This window comes from Pteropus alecto, unplaced genomic scaffold (assembly GCF_000325575.1).
Source record: "Pteropus alecto unplaced genomic scaffold, ASM32557v1 scaffold155, whole genome shotgun sequence".
NCBI classification, from domain to species: domain Eukaryota; kingdom Metazoa; phylum Chordata; class Mammalia; order Chiroptera; family Pteropodidae; genus Pteropus; species Pteropus alecto.
In genome coordinates this window covers 22274040-22297368 of record NW_006438113.1, presented here as the reverse complement: position 1 = coordinate 22297368, position 23329 = coordinate 22274040, and the positions used below count along the sequence as shown (strand labels likewise).

The following is a 23329-nucleotide window of genomic DNA, read 5'->3' as shown; positions in this document are numbered from 1 at the left end:
CATAGTAAAGGTCCAGAAAGTATTTGCTGAATGTAGGAATTATTTTCTACATAAAATTCCATGGCAGTAATGAACGATAGACGTAACATGTATTAGTCACTTAATACTAATTCCGAATAAATATGAAATAGTCCTGAATGAAAATTAAGGGTTTTTTTTTTTTTTCCTATTAAACTTGACCTGTAAGGTTATCTTCTCAATTAAGTTAATCACATAATTTAAAGTGTGGATCCAGAGTTGGAAGATATTGGATTATAATGAACAAGCTTCTGAGTGGTTTTCTGGGGTGAGTTACTGAACTGCTCTGTGCCTTAGTTTCCTCTGTAAAACAGCCTCACAAAGAAAGCTGCATGTAGATGAGTTAATGCACTTAAAGCATTAGAACAGGGCCTGGAAGGTAGCAAGAGATCAGTTAATTGAATTTATAGACTCCTCACTTGTTTTAAAAGTTGTGGGCAAAAAAAAATTGTGAGCTATTGGTGCTACACTTATTGGGGTACTAGATTTATTGGGGTACTTATCAGGGTGATCACTCTATGAGGTATATAATGTCTAATTACCATGCTGTACAGCTAAAACTAATATAATACTGTATATCAAGTGTAATTGAAAAATAATTTTTTTAAAAAAGACCATGTTAGCCATAATGTAAAGGTCAGACTGTAGAGGGCCATCCACAGGGAGAAAGACAGGATTTGAATAAGTGATTGCAGTGGTCTGGCTGAGAGCTGATGAAGTCTGAACTGAGGTTTAAAACTAGATCTGGTGGTATAGAGATGTTTTCTTTTTGCAAGCAATTGGGGAAAATAATACAACTATACATTTGTTGGCATTACTTTTTAAAAATTAAAAAGTTTACATATTCAAAAAATAAATAATCATATGATATACTTACATTGCAATTAAATTTAAAGTTAAATGGTTTAAGCAGTTTTCAGAAAGAAGTCACAGATAATGCACAATTTGGGTATTTTTCAAAATTCCTGTCTATTACAATGATATCACACTTAGAAGGATTCAAATATTGAATTTATTATGGACTCTCTTATATTTTAAGTTTTAAAACAGAGTTTGAGGGTTTTACATGAGCCTTTGTTTTTGATTTCTTACAGATCCCCACATTAAGGTTTCTGGAAAGAAAGAAGATGTTAAGGAAGCCAAGGAAATGATCATGTCTGTCTTAGACACAAAAGTAAGTGAATGTTAAGGACACTCAGATGTCAGAACCTTGTCTCTGCAAGGGCTACTTCATGCTGTTATGAAAGAACCATTTGGAGAAGAAAAACCAGGAGAAAGTAATGGTGGGTTTTAAAATAAGCACGTGTGATTCTACAATGGATGTAAAGTTCTGTTAAAATCTGAATAGGTTCTCTCATGCTGGGTAGTTGAGTAATATGTAAATACACACACACGTGTGTGTGTGTATGTATGTGTGTGTGTGTGTGTGTGTATATATGTATGTATGTATGTATGTATATATATATATATGTACATATATATGTATTTATATCCCATCTTTAGAAATAGATATTGAGCCTGATTGGTATAGGGCAAGTAAGTAGTAATAAAGACTATAACAATTAGATATTTGCTTTTATGATGCCAGCAGAGAACCAAAACGATTTTCTTTATAGCTCTGTGTGTGTGTGTGTGTGTGTGTGTGAAGGCATGAAGTTTGACACTTTCACTTGTACATTCTCTCTCTGTAAGTATATGTATATAGAGATAATAGGGAAATCTAAATATTTAAAAATGTATGCTCCTTTGTGAAAATCTCCTTTAATAAACACTTTTAAATCACTTATGGTATGTCAGGCACTTTGTTAACTAAGCACTTTACAAATATTAATTTGTATAACCCTCCTCTCTAACTCAGCACAGAGATATTAGGGAATTTGCCCAGAATCTAACAGCTTATCAGTGGGGAGGTGAGATTTAAATCCAGGATGTATGGTTCTCAGCAACTATTTTGCCACTTGTTATTTTATTGAAATGGTTTCTGCTCTCTTCCTTTTTCCTTTTCTTTTTTTTTTTTTTATTTTTAAGAATTATTTACATTTATTAAATATTTTAGAATTTTCTCCAAAAAAGAATACTCTTTTCCTGTATTTCAAATGATAAACTAAAAGAAGAACAAGTTTAAAAATCAAAGTATTTAATGGATATGTTTAAAATATAAGAATTCAGAAGATGTAAAGCTATTGATATTTTTAACAACTTGTCTTTTTGTCTTTTTAATTTTACTTTCTAAGAATTGAAGAATTTCAGTATCAATCTTGTAAATGAGAAAAGATTTCATGTTAGTCTTTACAATTTTATAACACTAGTTATAAAATAGTATGACCATAATTATCCATTATGTCTTAGAATTTTATGTTTTGCTTTACTATAACTAATCTCATACTATCTATTGGTTTACTTAAGCCATCTTACTTTCGGAGATCTATGCTTTGTGATCCCTTTCTCCATCTTCTTCCTGCCAGCAAGAATAATAAATCTACTTTGTAAAGTTTGACATACAATAGTATAGTAGTTGTGCAAATGCTTATAAATACTTCTTTTTCAGTTTTGAGATTTATTTTAATTTCTAGTTTTCTAGCATCTTAGTTCTACAGTGCTACTAGCATGCAGATATATATAGTTGATCTTGTAATTGTGTTTTCATCTGTTTTTAGTTATTTGAAGTAAATGTTTCAGAAATAATGTCTATTAAAGAAAAAAAAGTAATTTATTTGTAATTGTAGCTAATTTTGTTTAAAGGCTACTTTCCAAAAAATTATCTCAGGAAAAAGTATATCTTTCTATTTCTTCTGACAAATTTGTCTTAAAATATTTTTTTTTTATAACCTAAGAGAAATATATAGAAATTAAACATTTATAGACTAAGACTTATTAAGAAATGTGTATGATCTCCCACTGGCTCACTTTTTGTTAATATTATTCACTCGAAGGGAAAGTGTTTTAGGGATTGTTCCTACCCTTTTCATGCATCGAGAAATAATATGTTATTTCTACACAGAGCAATCGGGTTACCTTGAAGATGGATGTTTCACATACAGAACATTCTCATGTGATCGGCAAAGGTGGCAACAATATTAAAAAAGTGATGGAAGAAACAGGCTGCCACATCCACTTTCCAGATTCCAACAGGAATAACCAAGCAGAAAAAAGCAACCAGGTGCTGTGTCTTTTCACATGAACCTCTATGGGACAGATTACAGCCTTAATTTTCCGTATGCACATCTTTTTTGGAAGATGAGAGCAAAAAAGTAAGCATGGAGTTGGCACGTAGTGTAGATTGTATGACCTTACTCCCTGCAAGAAGATCACAGGTGCTCTGCTCTTTTGAAGAGATCAGTTGCAGGTAGGCCCTTGATCTCTAAGTGGTTGGTAGAAGAGAGGGGAGGAAGTGATGGCCACATAAGATGAAGTCTCTAAGGAAGGCTCAGAGAGCATGCGAATTAGGAAAGGGCCCGGAAGCTTGCCTGGTCCAAGCACCCCTCCATCGCTGGGATTCTGTCCACAGTGTCCCCCAAGTGGTCCTCCGGGCTACACCACATCACCTTCTGAGAGTTAATTCATGAGTCCCCAATTTCCCCACATTGACTGAATTATGTCTCTCTTTAGTTCATATACATTTTCCTAGTTCTTTTGTTTGGAAACAAATCAATTCACCTATCCTCACGAAAGCATTTTCAGTATTTGAAGAGCAAGTAGTGTTATTTATGTTATTCACAAGTTTTCTCTCTTCTAAGCTAATCACAGTACAAGAAACTATGTTGGCCACAAAGATGAATCAAATATAGTCTTTTTCTCTACAGTGACTAATGTGACAGTGGGACACACACGTGGAACTAGATAGAAAGCCATGGTAAAAAGCAAGGGCAGTAGTCAAAATAGTTGACAGCTAGTATGGCATAGGCATGTACTCTAAGAGCAGGGTCCTGGAGCCCCCACACCCTTACCCTAATGCCAAGAGTAATACTTTAGTTCAATGGTCCCCAACCTTTTTGGCATCAGAGACCAGTGCTCCTGTGAGAATCTAATGCCTGATGATCTGAGATGGAGCCGAGGTGGCAATGCTATAGTGCTGGGGAGCGGCTGCAAGCTTCACTTGCTTGCCTGCTGCTCACCTCCTGCTGTGCGGCCTGGTTCCTAACAGGCCACAGGCCAGTCCTAGTCTGAGGCTCTGCCTGGGAACCCCTGAATTAGTCGATGGATTCTGTGAGAGTTCAGGTGATCCCATGAGAGGGCTGTAGGTGGGTGTTAGAGCAATGATTTTTTACCAGCTAGCTCAGAAGTAGCTCAGTATTTTGAGAACCTAATGCAGCAGTATCATTGTATATTGATATTCATCTAGTCTGCAAGGGACAAAATTCCGTGAACAAATGAAATTATGAGGGAGGCAAGATGGCTACATGAGGGCTGTGAGGTTTCAGATAACCACGGGGTGATGTAGATCAATTGACACAAATTACCCAAGGAGCTCATTAAAATGCAAGTTTTGATTAAGCAGGTCTGAGTTGGTGCCTGAGATCCTTTATTTTTAACAAGCTCTCAGTTAATACCGATGCTATTTTTTCCTGGAGGACACTTTGAGCAGCAAGGATGTAGATAACTGGAAAAACAAATGCGGGTGCAATTAAAGTAACTCTAACTTTGTATTTTCTTATTTTTACAGGTATCTATAGCAGGACAACCAGCAGGAGTAGAATCTGCCCGAGTTAGAATTCGGGTAACTGTTTATTACTTTTATATCGTAAATCTTTGTCAGCAATGTTTTCATTATAAGGCATTAAAAATCATAATTTACCAATTCATAACAAAAATCATGTGTCCAGTATGAAGGAAATAGTGACAAAAGTAATTTTAATGTATTAAAAATGTTTTTTAGAGACTTTCTGAATTTTACCTCAGTTTCTCTGATGACTCTGAAACAATCAAAAAGAGGCCTGAGGAAAATGCCATTATAGTTAAAGTTACAAACTCTTAGATTACATAAAAAGCGTCTGTTGTTTAAGAAACTTAATATAGTCTACCCATGCGATTTATGTTTTAAAATAAAAGCAATTTATGTTCTGAAATTCCATCTTTAGAAACAAATGAATGAATTATATACATATTTCTAAATGTATAATAATTTAACTCTCTACTTTGGGTTTTCATAATTTCATTTTAGGAGCTGCTTCCTTTGGTGCTGATGTTTGAGCTACCAATTGCTGGAATTCTTCAGCCAGTTCCTGATCCTAATTCCCCCTCCATCCAGCACATATCACAAACATACAACATTTCAGTGTCGTTTAAACAGCGTTCCCGAATGTATGGTGCTACTGTGATAGTACGAGGGTCTCAGAATAACACTAGTGCTGTGAAGGTAAGTGACGGATAATGCCGAACATCCTCAGTGTACAGATCATTCAAGTTTTATTTTTAAAGGATTTTAGAGTAGTTCGTTTTCCAGAATATCCCCTTGTATTACATTCTGGTTTATAGAACGTGTTGTGTTTTTCCGTAGTTGTTAGAAGTGCACTAGAATCCTCCCCTGTATGTGGATGGTTATTTTATAGGATTATTTGTCTCCCACCCTTTTCTCCTAGGAAGGAACTGCCATGCTGTTGGAACATCTGGCCGGGAGCTTGGCATCTGCTATTCCTGTGAGCACACAACTAGATATCGCAGCTCAACATCATCTCTTTATGATGGGTCGAAATGGAAGCAACATCAAACATATCATGCAGAGAACGGGTGCTCAGATCCACTTTCCTGACCCCAGTAATCCACAAAAGAAATCCACCGTCTACCTCCAGGGCACCATTGAGTCTGTCTGCCTTGCAAGGCAATATCTCATGGTATGTTTAGTGAAATTAATGTTACTTTTTGTTTGTTCGTTTGTTTTGGGTACAGTGTGTATTGCACACACCATACTAATGTGATATTTATGAATGCATTTTGGAAGCCTGGTCAAATAAGGAAATTTCTAGGTAAAAGGAAATAAAAGAGTAAGGTAGATAGTGCCTCGCAGGCCTAATTTCATTATATAGATGGGTAATTTCCTTGCAGTATTGTTTTTGAACTTAGACTAAACGTAGAAGAGGTTCAGATGAAATAACTGACTGTTTTGAGGAAGGTGATTATTTTCATATGACATATATTAGTTTGCAGTTTTCATTCAACAAAGTCTTCTGTTTAAACAGAAAAGTAAAAGTGCCTTTGAAATATTACCCTCAAAGACATAAGTTTTTGTAGCGTGAAACATTTGAACATTTTATAAATCTCTGATATAATTTAAAAAATGCTCTTTAAGCCATGAATTTGAGTGTCATACATTGAAGAAAAATAGCAGAGTTATATAATTCAGTACTGCTTCCAATTTATAGTTTGCAAAATTTCCGTCCTTCCTATTTCATTTAAAAACCCAGTGTGTAGGGCTGATACATAGTTACAAAATGGACCGCCATAATGTGGAATTACAAATATTTTTATTAAAAACACCATTCTGTTCAGAACTTGACCTTTAGCAACATTTGAATCAGTAAGCTTTAGGTATGACCTTTACTATTATTAACTTACAGAATTCATTTTTGAGAAATTTTTAGAAAATCCAAGTTTATATTGTTGACTCCATTCCTCTGACAGATGAGAACTTGTTATAATCATTAAGGATTATAGTACTTAATTTTAGGAAATTTATTTTGTTCCGAATGACTTTTTAAGCCAAGTTCACGTTATCAGGCTATGTTTATAGGTGTGCAAAGAGACATATTATTGCACAATATTAAAAAAAGAGAGGGAGAGATAAATGAAAAGGCTTTAACCTATATTTTAAATACCATCACCTCTTTTTTTAAAGCCATGTCCTTAAAAAAATTACTTTTATCCACAAAGGAAATAGAACATAGTAATTGTATTTTAATTCTAATACGTTTCATGATAACTTCTCATGATACTTATGTACAAAACCTATCCATCAGTAGGCTAGCACTGAGTATCCTTTGCATCAGAAAATGTACCTGATGTGGTTCCTATAGTCAGTAGGTTAGGGGCCAGGAAGAAAGCATCAGAGAAAAAAAAACAAGTACTCTGCAGTGCTAAAGAGTAAAATAATTAAAAGAAGGGGCGACAGTAGCAATTTACTCAAGAAAGGAGGTAAGGTTTGAGCTGCATCAGAAGAGAAGCAGGACTCGGATTGGTGAAGAAGCCTATTGATGAGTTAAGATACCAGTGTATGAAATCTGTTTAAAAGATACTCACGAGACTGGTCTAACCTGGAGGAAGGCGCAGACATGAAGACCTGTGATTGTACAAGCAAAGCCAGGCCAAGATGCGAAGATCTTTAAATGCTGATGCATGTTTAGATTTCATTCAGGAGGCAATTAAAAGCCACCACTGTCAGTCTTGGAGCAAGGGCACTAGATGAGTACCCTTGATAATAGTTGAGAATCTAGTTTCTGGCATCAGTAACAAAACTGAAGTCAGAGGATAGAGGAATTTTCCTAGGTAGATAATGAGTAAAAATTCAGGGCCAAAAAAAGACATTTAAGACATGTATAATTTTGTCATCCAAAAAATGGTTTCTGTCACCAGCCCTCTGAGCTATGTGTAGGTGAATAATTTAGCATTAAGACTTTGGCTTACTCTTTAGTTCCGTAAAATATTGCATTATTTGTAGGCATGTTAAACTATTGGATGTTTAAATGAGTAACTTTTTACCTCCTACACTTTCTATTGTGTGACATTTCCTAGGGTTGTCTTCCTCTTGTGTTGATGTTTGATATGAAGGAAGAAATTGAAGTTGATCCACAATTCATTGCTCAGTTGATGGAACAGCTCGATGTCTTCATTAGTATTAAACCAAAGCCGAAACAGCCAAGCAAGGTTGGTTCAGTCTAGACCCAGGAAACCATGTATCATATCACATTCTGTTTTATTTGCATATAAGTGTGTATTTGCATCTTCATAGAACTAAATATCCTATGTAATACATATCATTATATATTACATTTAGTTATTTTATACAAATATAAATTTGTAAGAACATTCATTATTGATCATCATTTACTTTAATGTGTTGGGTTTGGAATCCATTTTTAGTGACCATTATTTTTCTATTAATACATGAGAAGGAAAGAGAAAACACTTTTTCATTAATTTTCAATCTGGCAACTTTAAGTATTAGTAAACTACCAGGGAGTTGATAAGGCTAAACATGTGTTATGTGTACATATCCAATACAATTCAAAAAATATTTAGTTTACTTACTATTTTTGAGCCAGTGTGCTAGCCCTGGAGATTTAACGAATAGGTGCCCATTCTCTTTAATAATAAATACCTTTACTAATGAATTATACCCAGTTCAATCTTCCTAGAACAGCTCCTCTAAGATGTTCAAAATTTCAGTAGTTACATAAACAGTAAAACTTAATGGGACAACTCTGATGATATTAAGTGCTAGTGAGAATGTGAGGAAAGAAGAATGTCCCTACAATAATATAGTTTAAATTGGCAAAACCACTTCGAAGAGCAATTTGGGACCATCTGATCACACTAACAATACTGATACCTCCAGTAATTCTGCTTCCAGTTATATACTCTGAAGAAACCTTTGTACCAGAAATCAAAGGATAAAAACGGTGTTGGAAAAAGGCAAGTTGCATAATAACATGTACTAAATGGTAACATTTAGGTATATTTTATTATACTAGATAAAACAGCACACAGTTGTGCCTTCCGTTTTTTAATTTCTGAACTACACATCTTATCATATATGCATAATGGTATATGTATAACATATATTACATACAATTTTGTATATATGTGAAGAACGTGGTATTCAGTGTCCAGCTTAAGAAAAACAATTATGCCTTCTTCAAAAGATAACTTTAAAGGAAAAGATAGTATTTATTCTAGGTAAACTTAATATAATGAGCTTAAAGTTAGAGAACAGAACACTAATTTTATGTATCGTGAAGCTTCATGCTTGACTAATTTGAGTTGACTAGAGTCACTTGTAGATACCAGGATGAAAAGATGAAGACAGAATAGACTTTTGAGGACTTGTGCATATAAGATGGACAAGACACAAGAAGAATTCCTGGAGTTCAGGAAGAAATGAACAGAAGTCAGGGAAAAGTATATCGTAAGGGAGAACTCTGAAGCCTTCATCATCCCAGGGCCTCTGTGGCCTATTATGCCTGGTGGCCCCATGCTTAGTACTGCTTCACCTGCTTTCTAAGTCACAAGCATTCTTTATTGTTCATTGGAGGCTTTCCCTCTTGGGTTCACATTTCCAATTTTCTAGGCAAGTCCACTGAGAGAAAGAAGATTTATTGTTTAGAAATTTACTATAAGCTTTGCCACAGATATGTCATCAGTGAGGAATAGTGGTACCTCGGTCTATTAGTTAACTGGTAGACCATAAATGTCAAGCGTAAGTGACTATTATTATGCAGTCTATATACTGTATGGAGACAAATTTGATTTGTTTTGTAAAAATGATATAAAGGGGGAAGTTTTAACATAAAGACAAGAGAATGTAACCGGGAACGGGCTGTAGTGATAGACCTTTGTTCCACCCCTCTCGCTGCCCCTCCACAGCTGTGCCGTGACCCTGGGTAAGTTTCTTATCCTCACTGAATATAAATAATAATTTCTACCTCATAAGGTTTTGGTGGGAGTTGGAATACATGTGCAGCTTCCATCACAGTGCTTGGAACACAGGACACACCCAATAAATGGTAACTAACGTTTTATGGTTTTACCTAAAGGAGGAAACATAATAAGTGGTTAGAATTTGCAGTTGATTTGAAAGCAGCGTTAATATATTCCTTAAGTGGGATTCTTATCACCGTATTCATTTCTCATCCACCTCCTGAATTCATTGTAGACTACCTGCATGTCACTTTTTTCTTTTCCATTATGTGTTTTCATAGTCTGTGATTGTGAAAAGTGTTGAACGAAATGCCTTAAATATGTATGAAGCAAGGAAATGTCTCCTCGGACTTGAAAGCAGTGGGGTTACCATAGCAACCAGTCCATCCCCAGCATCATGCCCTGCCGGCCTGGCTTGTCCCAGCCTGGATATCTTAGCCTCAGCAGGCCTCGGACTCACTGGACTAGGTATAAAATTTATTATTATAGCACTTCTCAGTCACTGGGGGATTGCTTATTCACTTCTCTTTCTTTCTGCTGGTTGGGGCTACATTTTAAAGGTTATGATTTCCCCTCTTTAGGCCCTAAGATCAGGTGAAAAGCAACAAAACTCGAATCAATCCATTTTGTGTTTTTTTGGTTAGATTCTGTGGATTTCTGTTTCCCCGATGCTTCTTATTTTGGCATAAATAATCAAGGTCTGACTGTTTTATTTTCAGTGGCTGTGTTTGTTCTTCTAAATTAAGAATGCCACTGAGAGTGAAGTCAGCAGGCTGACTATAATTTATGTGTTTGTTCTCTCTTGCGTTTGCAATATTGCCATCATTCCCCAGAGATAAAGATTATCCATTTTGCGTTTCAAAAAGTAATTGCAGTTCTGTGTCAGGGGTGGGGAGAGGGGGAGGTGAAAGCAAGCAGAACCCCCCACTCCCAGTGGTTAGGCCTGCCTCGCGAAGATACAAAGGAAATCTAGCCTGTGGCCCCCAAGGGGAGCAGATGGATCTGGATTTATATCCAAGGCAAAGAACAGGGAGATGAAAGAACATCATCACCTCAGTGTTTTAGTATTTAGGAAAGTAGAGTGAGCCACATGATAGTCATGAGATATTTATTGCCTCATTTATGGATTCCCATCTTACAGGCTGAAGTTCGTTACCATATTAAATTACGTTAGGTTCACTATTTGCACATTTTTTCAGTAGCCTTTATAGAAAAAGTTAATGCAATAACACCAGCAAATCATTCCACCCCATTCAGTGTTGATTTGAGACAGAATAAATACTCTCAGCAGTCTTTAATTTTTTTCTAATAGCTATTCTTGCTTTTAAAAAATATAACATGTTTAAATAATATGATTAATACTCCAAGGAGCCCTGCACAGACGCCATTACAGTAAAGGCAGATTTTTTTCTCCTTGGCCCATAGTCTTTCAAAGTCGTCCCTTCCGCTGGAGACCTGAACAGTCATAACATCACAGCCATGTATCTGGAAATGCCAGTCACACACTTAGGAGGACCTGAGTTCTTGCTGCACTGGAGATGAAAAAAGCGAGCAGAGATGCAAAATGTTTTCATGGCTATACCTACCCTATAATACTTCATGTTTTAAGTATTCCTGGAAACGTGTAGACAAATTCACACTGTAGAACATATTTTAAATGCCCAAAGGGAAATTTCATTACTTAAATTAAATCAAACATTAAATCCTTAAAACAAGTGAAAAACAAAACAAAAAAATTTTCCCTTGAGAAAAAACTGCTTTGAGACAGAACACTAAGAAGTCACGTATGTGTTTTGATGGTATGAAAACCGTTCCAGGTAGCTTGGCCCATCTGCACATGGGCCGATTGGAGCCATTCTGTTGCCGGAATATGTTCCCTTATTCACAGCTAATTGTCAGTGGTTTGAAGAGTTTGTTTGAAAGCATATGACAACTGAGCTATGAGAGAAATAAAAACGAGTTTCCACTTGAGCAGAATTTTGTTCATCCTGGCTATTGAAATGAAAGCAAAGTGGCTGGCATTGCTCAGTGACCCTGGCTGCTTCCTGGTTTGGGCACCTAGCTTCCATTTCCTGGTCAGCGTCTGTTTGTGGATAAGCTGGGTCCTGTGTTGGAGTCGTATCATCAATGTCTCTTGAATATTTGAAAGGTAATCTGTCACTCATATTTTATATTTAGAAAATATCAGATTATATCAATGTGTATTTCAAGTAGCAGTGTTGGTGCCATCTGTTATTTTAAAATCTTGAATTTATGCATATTGACCTTACGTTCCTTTATTACAGGTCTTTTGGGCCCCACCACCTTATCTCTAAACACTTCGACAACCCCGAATTCACTCCTGAATGCTCTTAATAGCTCAGTCAGTCCTTTGCAAAGTCCAAGTTCCGGCACCCCCAGCCCCACATTATGGGCACCCCCACTTGCTAATACTTCAAGTGCCACAGGTCAGTATCATTTAAGTACAATCAAAGGCATGTCTTCTTAGGTATTATCAGTTTTTAAATAAAATTTATTAATGGTTCCATTTCCTTAGGAAAAAATTATAGTTCAAAGCATACTGCAGCCAAAGAGAAATTCTCTAATATGTAAATTAGTTAAAATGATGCACAACAAAGCAGTGAGTTTTTCATAAAAGCAAAATATAATCTTCAGATGTGACAAGCAGATCAGGAAGAAGAGCATGATGTGCAGGGAGCAGTGACAAAGGCACGTGAAGATCACTGACCTGGTAATTAGGAAACGTAGGTTCTGGTTGGACAGATTTGCTTGGTAGTCCTAGGTGCATGCTGAATCTAGCCAGTTTCCTCATCTGTCCAGTGAGGAGCTTGGATTAAATATTCTCTGGAGTATTGTTCCATTTTAACATTCTTTTGTGTAGTAATGTTAAACCTATTTGCAGAGAGGTATAAAAATCAAATTCTCTTCTGAATTTGCTGCAACAAAAATGATTTTTTTGTTGTTGTTACTGAAAATAATAAAATAATGCTTGTTGATTCTGAATTTTTTCCTGTCTCATATCTGTCTTCATGAAATGTTGTTCTAGGTTTTTCTGCCATACCACACCTTATGATTCCATCTACTGCCCAAGCCACATTAACCAACATTTTGTTGTCTGGAGTACCCGCCTACGGGCACACAGCTCCATCTCCCCCTCCTGGCTTGACTCCCGTCGATGTCCATATCAACAGTATGCAGACAGAAGGCAAAAAAATCTCTCCTTCTTTAAATGGACATGCACAGGTAATGTCCTTCAGATAGAATAATGTGATCCACACTGTCTATAAGAAATAAGCCACTAGTAACACTTTTAAACTTGCTCCTGAAGTGAATTTTAGAATTGTGACCATATCTGTACATCATTTTGTTATTTCAGTCTCCGAATATAAAATATGGTGCAATATCCACTTCATCTCTTGGAGAAAAAGTGCTGAGTGCAAATCACAGTGATCCATCCAGACAATCGAGTGGATCTGAGCAGGCCTCGCCCAAATCAAACCCTGTAGAAGGTATTTTTCCTTCCGAACTTCACCTGGGTCTCTGACTTGGATAAAGGTGGTTGTAGAAGCTCTGTGCAGTGATTGCTAATTGATTTTGCTAACCAGTCATGACTCCTCCCGCCACAAGTATGCAGAAAGACAACATCTTGAATGAAACTCTGAAGAACGTGATGAAAGATAAACTGAAAAGCACTTTTCACAGAATCGCTTTCCCATTTCATTGGTTCTTCCTAAATTAAAGTGAATTGTTTAGCAGGAAAGCATCAATTTACTAAATTCATACATATATATGTGTATGTGTGTGTGTGTGTGTATGTATATAAATTTTATAAGTAGAGTATTTCTTTTTATAACCTTTCCATTTCTGACAATCTTTAAAAAATATAAGGGTCTTCAGATTTCATCTTGAGTTTTTGAAGCACCCTTCATTTGTTAAATAAGGTATTGTCTTTGCAGCTGAGAGCTGTTAATGTCTGTGTCTCCCTGGAGTTGGATTCTGGTTTGTTTCCATTGCAGGTGATTGTTGATGATAAGGCGATGCCTGGATTTTCATTTTTTTTCTCTCTTCTCTGCAGGTTGTAATGATGCGTTTGTTGAAGTAGGCATGCCTCGAAGTCCTTCCCATTCTGGGAATGCTGGTGACTTGAAACAGATGATAGGTCCTTCCAAAGTTTCCTGTGCCAAGAGGCAGACAGTGGAACTACTGCAAGGCACGAAAAACTCCCACTTACAGTATGTAGTTTCATCTTTAAAAGCCCTTGATCCTTTGAAAGAAATTGTGTAATAAGCTGGATTTGTTTTAAGTTAGTGGAACAAAACTGGATTTGTTCAGCAGTCAGTGCTCTTTGGTTCAAGTGAGTTTGGTTTTATCCATGAGTTTTTGTTTTCATTTCTCTTTATAATTCTTTTCTTTTTGTAAAAAAGAAAAATTTATTGCGATGATGTTGGTTTATAACATTATATAAGTTTCAGATGTGCAACATTGTACTTCAACATCCTTATATATTACATTGTGCTTACAACCAAAAGCCTAGTCTCCATGCACCGTGCAGTTGACCCCTTTACCTGTTTTGCCCTCCTGTACCCCACTTCCTCTCCGGTAACCATCGATCTGTTGTCTGCCTCTATGAGTGTGTTTTTGTTTTTGATTTTGTTTGTTCATTTGTTTTTGTTTTTTAATTCCACACGAGTGAAATGATTATGGTATTTTTCCATCCGACTTATCTCACTTAGCATAATACCCTGAAGTTCCATCCATGTAGTTATGAATGTCAGGTTTTCCTTTTTTTTTTTGGCTGTGTGATTTCAGTTTTAGCGATGTTTATGTGGATAAAAATTTTATTAAGGAATAATATCGGGTAATTTTAACCCATATGTCTTTTCTATTGTCTCTCCCCCTTTCAGTTGGTTGAGTTTTTCTGTGGGTCCTCTAAACCATCTATATTGCTCTGAAACTTTAACATTCTCACTGCTCTTCAGTAATCAGCAAGGCAATTTTTACTCTAATTGTTGCTGTTAGATATTTTCCTGCTGTGAATTCTCCATTTGCCTTTGAATTTCTAACTTAAACGATGCCTCCCTTGTTCCAAGGTTGTTAATTGCTAACTTTGTTAATGAATACTTGACAGCATCGTGATTTCATTTATTATAAATCACAGTAAGCATAAATAGATATATTGTATTAAAAATAACCCCTTTACCATAGGATGGTTAGAAATGTGTTATCCTTATTTTTTTCTACTTATCTTATTTTTTTTTCAAATAGGCAGTCTGTTCACATGTTTTTAAAAAGAAAAACGATGAAAAGCTTCTACACTGAAAGGCTTTGTTCCCGCCCATCTCCATCCACCCAGTTCCCTCTACTCTCTCATTAGTTCCCTTGTGCAGTCAAAAATCCATGTATAAATAATTTTTACTTTCCGAAAACTCGACTTCAGTCCTCCCCTGGTATCCGCAGGGGATTGGTTCCAAGACGCCACCCCACCCCACCTTCCACAGATACCAAAATCCACAGGTGCTCAGGTCCCTTATATAAAATGACATAGAACAGTGCATACAGTTGGTGCTCTGCCTCTGTGGATTCCCAGCCATGAATCAAAAATACTGTTTTGATATATGGTTAGTTGACTCCCAGGATGTAAAACACGGAGATATGGAAGGCTCACTGAAAATTTACTGAAAAAATCTGCATGTAAGTGGACCCATGTGGTTCAGACTCGTGTTGTTCAAGGGTCAACTATATATCCTTACAGTGTAGAATGTCTAGAGGGAAATACAGCATATGTATTCTTATTTCCTCTTTATCTTACCAAAATCTGATTTGCTTTTTATATACTCTTTGGTCAATTAATTGCCGTTGTTACCATTTTGTCTGAATCTGTTTTTTTTTTTTTTTTTTGGTACTAGTACTCAAAATTAACATTATTTAGTATAAATTATAGAAATGATTTTGCTTTCTTTGTGTTGAAGCATTTGAAGTACTTACCTACTCCTTTTATCATTGTGCTGTGAATTCATCATTGTCTGTTATCTGAATTAAGCTGCACCCTCCAGAATGGTCTTCCTGCCTCCAGTCTCTCATCTCCTTATTAGTCCTTTCTTTTGTTCCAGTAATTAGTTTGAACACACAGTCTGGTCTTGTCATACTTTGGCTTTAAAACCACTTATGATCTGCATTGCTTGCTTCCTTTCCTTTGCTTATGCTGTTCCTTCCAAATTGCTGTTCTCCTGGCCCTTCACACTGGTGAAGCTACAGATGCCTTTTAAATTCCAGTTCAAGGGTCTCCTGTGAAGCCTCTGTGAACTTCTGTCACACACAGTTTATTGCTCCTCTCTTTCTATTCCTCTGATTCCCCCTGGCGCACCTGAGTAGTTTATGATGAATGAATGAATGAACAAATCAGCTCTTTGATGAATACCGTTTCTTATTTCTCTTTTACTTGAGCTTAACATGCAGTTGGATTTGAACTCGAGTGTACGTGTAAGTCATTATCAGTTCTTGTAATTAAAATCATTGTTCCCCATTTTAAGAAGTACTTTCATGCTCTTCCCACACAGGTGTTGGAAAATATGTCTTATTTATCTGCCACCTTTATCATAGCAGATTTGTTAGCAATGTCATATTTCACACACATGAATTGGATCATCTGCATGGCTTCTCATTGACTCAGTCTTGTTTAGACTGTGTATGGATGGGCCATTGCCATCTTCCTGATGTATCCAAATCAGGAATCTTGTCTATGTCTATTCCACATGTACCATATACAGTATGCTATATATACTATATATAATGTGTGTGAATATATATCATGAAAGAGTTTTAGCTCCAGCTCTTAGACACCCAGGTTCAAATTCCAGCTCTATCGTCTATCAGAACTATAACCCTGACAAGGTACTTGTCTGTAAAATGGGGATACTACTACCTACCTCATAGCGGTGTTGTGAGGATTAAATGAAATAATACAGGTAAATAGTTGACAGTGGTAAACATACAAGAGAAAACATGGCACACAGGAAACATGCAGCACATTCGTATATGATAGTGAAGTGTTAAATTCCAAACTCTGTTTCACAGCAGCACCGACAGGCTGCTCTCAGATCCTGAACTGAGTGCTACAGAAAGCCCGCTGGCTGACAAGAAGGCTCCGGGGAGTGAGCGTGCCGCAGAGAGGGCTGCAGCCGCCCAGCAAAACTCTGAAAGGGCCCGCCTGGCCTCGCGGCCGTCATATGTCAACATGCAGGTAATGATGAAAAAATGGGAATGTCATCCAAACGCAAGGTTGGGGAATGGGGAATTCAGTGAGTGCTCAGCAGTAGAGCAGAAATCCGGTTTGTTTCTGCACTCTAGTCAAGATTAAATTTAAATATATATGCACTAGTTAGGAATCGGTTTTGCTGTAAACGTGAAAATGAAATGCAGGATTTTGCTTTAGTGGGAAGAGTACTTTAAAATATAATATGAAAAGTGACATAAATCATCCTTTGTCCCTCTGTGTTAATCAAATGACATTATTCATCTGTTTTAAAAATTAGATAAATGTCAGAGCTGTTATTTCTAAGTATTACTGCATCATGACATAGTCTTGGGTAAATAGATATAATATCTATCCTTCCATCTATAAAATGGAGGTGATACATTTGTTGTCATTTAGACAGTTATAAAAATGAGTCTAGGTTTTTGAAAGCAAATGGTAAATATTGATGATTATATTCACAGATTTTCATAATTATTTTACACAATTTCTTCAGTAGGGATTGTCTCTGTATCCATTTTCAAACTATTAGACTAATTACTCAAAACAGGCTATTGACCATGAAATTCAGAAATCTCATTTCATATGGATCACAATATAAAGGATAAGGATTTTGTGATTTGTGCTTTTAGAGTCCTATAAACATTTGCTTTCAGTATCAGAATTACTGGGTAGACTTAAGTACTTCATAGTAGGAGACTTATTATCCCCATCCTCCCTACCTCCAAAAAAAGGAAGAGAAAATTTTTCACAAAATCCTAGAAATGAAAAAGCTGTCACAGATATGTCAAAGGAATTAATTCGTGGAACTAAATTATATTCCTATAATTCCAATGAAAACTGGTTAAATCCTGCTTGTCTGTTTTTTGATGTTTTTGCATTTGAACATTTCCATGAGTTTTCAGATGAATGTTTTTACAAAAGCCATGGCCTTTTTATAAAGTGTCAAAGTTAAAAAAAAAAAAATGACATTTGTTACATTTTCTCTGGTGGATTTATTTTCAGTTAATATAAATTAAAATTTTCTCATGTAAGGAGTATCACATCCGCTTTATGATCCCTTTATGGTTTTAATCCACCTTGTGGTTCTCTTTTCCATCAGGTTTATACCTATAGTGAACCATTTTCATGTTTCTTTATTTTAGGATAGATAAGTGTTCTTGGTGATATAGTTTCAACTTAAACACATGTATTTATGCTGTTTATAAAGAGCTGACTCCTAAAATCATTAAGAAACCAATGATAATAGTCACTGAGTATTGACAGGGAGAAAGACTGAAGACCTCCCTGGTTCCTTCTGCTAAAAACTCTCTCTGTCTCCTGACTGTTTGTGGAGTGCTATATCTTCAGCTCCTCTTTTCACACTTATCTCCCTTCCTAGTAGGTATTTTTTTGTAGTTATTTCTTTTATCCATCCTTGCTAAGACTGCATGGCTTGGAGGCTACAGATTATTTTTAATTAATTTATTCTTCCACAAAGTGCTGCACAGTCTCTTTAACCAGAGGGACTCAATAAATATTTATTGAACAAGTGAATTTAGGATCTCCCCACACCTTGCCCTTAGCCATTAATCATTAAAAGTTGATTTTAATTTTGAATGCCATTTTAGACCTAGGATTTCAAAAACATCATCAAACTGTGTAATTTTAAAAAATTGGCTCTTCGGATTTACTGACGTGTTCTTAGTGTTATAAACACACATCATGGTTTGTCAGAGTTAGCGTCTTCACTTAGTATCCTGACCTAATTATTATTTGTACACATTTCCAAAGTATCTTGTTTCAGATTGTAAATTACCTGGGTGCCTTCTCTACATGTAGGGGTATAGTCCTCCTGGGCAAAAGAGCTCTTGCCAATTTGTTCTTGACCCTCCTGGTAGGCCTTCGAGGCATTCTTAAATCAAGTCTTAGCTAGTCTCTAAATTGGGGAGTTGAGAACACTGGGTTAGCATCTGAGATGTAGTTATATCTAGACTACTTTCCTCAAAATGACCTACCTACACAGGTCTACTTCTGTGTATACCTGACTGTGTCATAAGTCGCTTATTCAATGTGAGTGGAAAGAATGAATAATGCCATCTTAGTCCTGTGCAATACAAAGTAACTAGGTTTAATTTTATTGTATTGCTGACTGTTATTATGGCTTAAAGCTAGACATTTGCCATTTATCTCCTTTCAAAAGCAGACTATTCCAGTTAGGCTAAATAATTTCTTAAGTTGTTTCCACATTATACCACTTCAGGGCATGCTTTACTTAAATGAAGAGGAGGTTTTTAGAAACAAAGAGGTCAGTAGATAACCTGAAAGCGTTTTGGAAATGCATTATTTTGAAAGCATAACTATTATTAGATTATTCACTGTACTCTAGCATCTATTTGTCCTGATATGTTGCATATTCATAGTAAATAGGAACTTTTTTTTCCTTTTGAGGGAAAATTTCTAACTATCACTGTCATGACAAAGTCAGAATCAGTAATTTATTTTTCTAATTAATTAGTTTTGTAAACATGTTTAAATTTATCAGACTTCAGAAAATTAATGGCATATTATGGTGCAAAGCTTTCCATGTGTCCCAAGGAGATTCTTGGGCTATAGTTAAAACCTTTCTTCTGTAATCATGGAGTATTGGCATGACATTTGAAAAGACTGGCAATAAAGATATTTTCTCTCTGTTTCATTTTCAGGCATTTGACTATGAACAAAAGAAGCTATTAGCAACCAAAGGTAAGTGATATGTTAATGATCTATACTTTGATTTTTTTTCAGTAGACTGGATAAAAGGTTTTTCAGTATTCATATTGAATTGTGAAATTGGACATCATAACAAGAAACTAAGAATGTTTAGGGTGTGAGTTGCACAAATTTTGTTGAGGTCCAATATATTTTGTTGAATATATTAGCATTAGTTCAATTAAGAAATAATGTAGCATTGTAAAATTTACCATTACTTTGTATAAAATGTTTTATGAAGATACTATAAGGCATTTTATGTTAAGAAGTAATATTCAGTGATTTTTTCCTTTACATATATCAAAGAAACACTCAATAATTTTTTAAGAAACATTAAAAATATCAAGCATTTTTTTTTATATATATTCTGTTTTCCAAAGCTATGTTAAAGAAACCAGTGGTGACGGAGGTCAGGACACCTACAAATACCTGGAGTGGCCTCGGGTTTTCTAAATCTATGCCAGCTGAAACTATCAAGGAGCTGAGAAGGGCCAATCATGTGTCCTATAAGCCCACAATGACAACTACTTTTGAGGTTTGTAGAGTCATGTCCTACCCATTCTTCCTGTGTGTTCTCTCAGCAAAAGAGAACAATCATCTCTCCCCTCTCATTCTTTATTTACATAAGGAAAATCATTAATGGGGATTTGTTTTAATTTATATCCTTGTAAACATATTGCCATAAAATTGATGCAGTCTAATATATTATGGTCTTTTATGTACCTTCTCTCAAAGTTATTGATCAGCTGTTATGGAGATATACATTTCGATAAATGTGTTTTTGTTAGGGGGAGAGTTATAAATGCTGGAGCAGGGCTGAGATTAAGCAAAGGACAGATTTAATATACCATGAAATGTATAAATAAACCCTTTATCCAAGAGTATCACTAGCAAGCCCACCATAAGGGAAAAAGGCAAATATTCAACAAAAACAAGTTTTCAGATATGAGTGAAAAACTCAGTGTGTTCAGATGTGCCAGGAACACAGCAGGAAGTGCCACAAACAAGAGCTCCAAGATTTTATGTTTCCCAGATGTTGGCTGCATTGCTCAGAGTGAGACTGGGAAGCTGGCATCTGCACCACGTGGAGAAGGAATCCAGAATTCCACACTTCCCAGCCAGGCTACCCGTGACTCACTCAGCAAGGCCTTTTCAGTTTGAGAGTATCAGATTTGGTATAAGCCTTTTGCCAAGTGAGGGTGGAGTTAGAGCACAATGCATGCACACATAACAGTAGGGAGACTGTGCAAACCCAAACATGGATGAAAATGATTAATCCAAGAATCACAGTGTTCAACCAGAACACTGGAGATTGAAAAACAAATACCGGTTAAGGGTTTCATAATTGTTAGTCTAATAACTGGCATTTGTAGATCGATCTTCTTTTCTCCACCTGCTTTCTTTGTAAAAATCAGACTGTTGATGAAGGGTAAAAGCAAACATGCGAGTTTTTTTCTTTGGCTTTCTAAGTGAAAAAGAAAATAACTATTGAAATACTAAAAAAGAACAATCTCCTGTGAATTTCATTGTCAGACCCACAGTAGCAATCTGGCAGGCTGTATTTAAAGATTGGAGTTACTGTAAGCAGCTAGAATGTAGAAACCGTTAAGGAAGAAATTTGAGGCTGTAGAAAGTACACACCTCTTTCTGCCATTATAGCTCTGAGAGAAACTAAACATCTCCTTTTGTTGGCAGAGACCTTAAAACTGCCGTGCTAATTCTTTCAACTGATGCACCCGTGGTCGTCCACTTCGCTCACCATTGCCCTTGGCAGAGTGTAGTGTTAAGTGGTTGATTACGTTTCTGTACTTTCAGAGATGAAATGTTTCTCTGTAGAAATGCTAGTTCAGTTCTCCTCTCAAAGACCAACAGTATGTTTGAAATGATGACCATTCTAATAATGTAATGATCAAGTGCAAAGGCTGTGGGGTCTGACCGTCACCACTGATAAATGTACAGCTTTGATGAGTGACTTCACTCCTCTGAGCCTGTTTCCTCGTTTGAGTTGTTTTGAGGATGGCATGGGAGAGGGCATCCAGTGCACAGCATAGTGTATCGTAAGTTCTCATATTTAGTGGTTACTGTTATTTCCACTGGAGAATTTTACCCTTAGGAAAACCAAGAGCCTGCTGAAATATGAGATTTTCTTATTTGTGGTCATGGCAGTAGGTGTCAGAGAAAGGACTTGAATTCATTTTACAAAATTTCCTTACTCTCCTCTTCCCAATGGTTGAACCCAAGAGGGTACGTTTGATTACATAGCAAAGGTGATATGTAAATGATTTAGAGCCATGTTGCCATGCCTTAATAAATATAAGAATCACGTGGAGAGCTTGATAAAAATGCCCGTTCTTCCTCTAGCATCTCATTCATCAGGTGGGGAGTGGAAACCAGGAATCAACATTTTTAGCAAAAGCCTAGTGTGATTCTAACGCGGGCACCCTCTGGAAGCACTGCTCTCCGGGGACAAAGGGGTGGGAGAAGGGTGTGACCAGCTAGATCAGTGCATGGGTGTTCACCTTGGAACCTTTTATCTACAGCCCCTTTAAGAAAAGATAAAATTGCACTTTCTTTGGGAATGGTGTTCTAGGTTCTCCGTGGTGTGTAGGACAGGCCTTGAACTTCCCTCACGCATCTAAATTCATTGAAAAGGGCAGAAGGGCCCCTTACATGGCACGATCTGATGTTTGGCAGTAGTTGCCGTCTGCAGGTGCATTCCTTCCCCCTTTATTCTGCTGTAGCCCAAAAAGGATTAAAAGCTGGCAATAAGTGAGGATTGCTTCTTTGGGTTAGGACATGGCAACAAGATACAAGATGGGGTGGAGAAGGACCTGGGTAAAAGAGAAGTTAAAAAATTTTATTAAATTTGACCACACCTCTGCTTATAGCACTAATATTTTAAAATCAGAGGGTAGCTAGAAACACTCTTTTTCCATACGCTTTTCCAAAGAAAAACAAACCCAGATGGATAAGTAGAACGCTGATCTATGAAGAGAAGCATGTTTAGCCAATAGGTCCTGCTGGGTGTAGGCTGCTCACTGGCACATGGAGTTTCCTAGAGCAGGAAACTTGCTTGAGGCAAGAAGTTGATGCTTTGAGCTCCTTATTCAGATTACTGAGAAGCTAGGCTTGAGCAATTGTTTCCAGTTTGGGGGCTGCTTTAAAAAATTAGCCTGTTCTGTTGGTTAAGAAGCAGGCAGCTTGAGACTGTTTTCTCCAAGACTCAAAAATATGACCCTATTCACTTGATGACATACTGGGATACCAAAGGTCAAACAAAAGGCTGCTTTGGCCCACAGTACATCGGTCACATCAACAGAACTACAAAAGGTTTGGGATTTTCCTTTTATTTTTACCACTCATCTCTTAAAAGCAGAATAGTCACTTTCTCTAGAACAAATAAAAACCTTCAGTGGGAATCAAAGATGGTTTTTAATTTCTTAGCACTAAGAGTAACGAGATTGTCTGATTAAGTTGTATAAATCTAAGAGTAGAAGTGAGCTGCTATTTGTGATACTTTAATTTTTAATTAGTAGATAACAAGCTAGAAGATATCACGAGATTATGTAACGTTTTTAGAAATCACCATGTTTAGCCAGGTCTGGCATAGTATTTGAATGAATTACATTTAGATTTTAGAATGAGTGTTTTTTTTATTCTCAAGAAGAGTTTAGATGCAGAATTAAAATATATATATAT

General features: G+C 36.4%; 1 protein-coding gene across 4 annotated transcripts in view; it reads left to right on the top strand.

The window, feature by feature from the left end:
- The window catches only part of BICC1 (BicC family RNA binding protein 1), a 240234-nt gene that overhangs the window by 197323 nt on the left and 19582 nt on the right, over positions 1 to 23329 (top strand). For 3 of the 4 annotated variants that reach the window (XM_015592218.1, XM_015592220.2, XM_025049393.1), the window contains exons 4-17: positions 1113 to 1192; positions 3020 to 3178; positions 4682 to 4735; positions 5180 to 5374; positions 5598 to 5849; positions 7744 to 7875; positions 9930 to 10116; positions 11934 to 12095; positions 12695 to 12891; positions 13025 to 13157; positions 13724 to 13880; positions 16723 to 16888; positions 19585 to 19624; positions 20011 to 20165. In XM_015592218.1, the coding sequence (XP_015447704.1) occupies positions 1113 to 1192; positions 3020 to 3178; positions 4682 to 4735; positions 5180 to 5374; positions 5598 to 5849; positions 7744 to 7875; positions 9930 to 10116; positions 11934 to 12095; positions 12695 to 12891; positions 13025 to 13157; positions 13724 to 13880; positions 16723 to 16888; positions 19585 to 19624; positions 20011 to 20165 (2069 nt within the window). The remainder of the gene's footprint in view (positions 1 to 1112; positions 1193 to 3019; positions 3179 to 4681; positions 4736 to 5179; positions 5375 to 5597; positions 5850 to 7743; positions 7876 to 9929; positions 10117 to 11933; positions 12096 to 12694; positions 12892 to 13024; positions 13158 to 13723; positions 13881 to 16722; positions 16889 to 19584; positions 19625 to 20010; positions 20166 to 23329) is intronic. The other variant, XM_025049392.1, reaches the window with a different exon arrangement.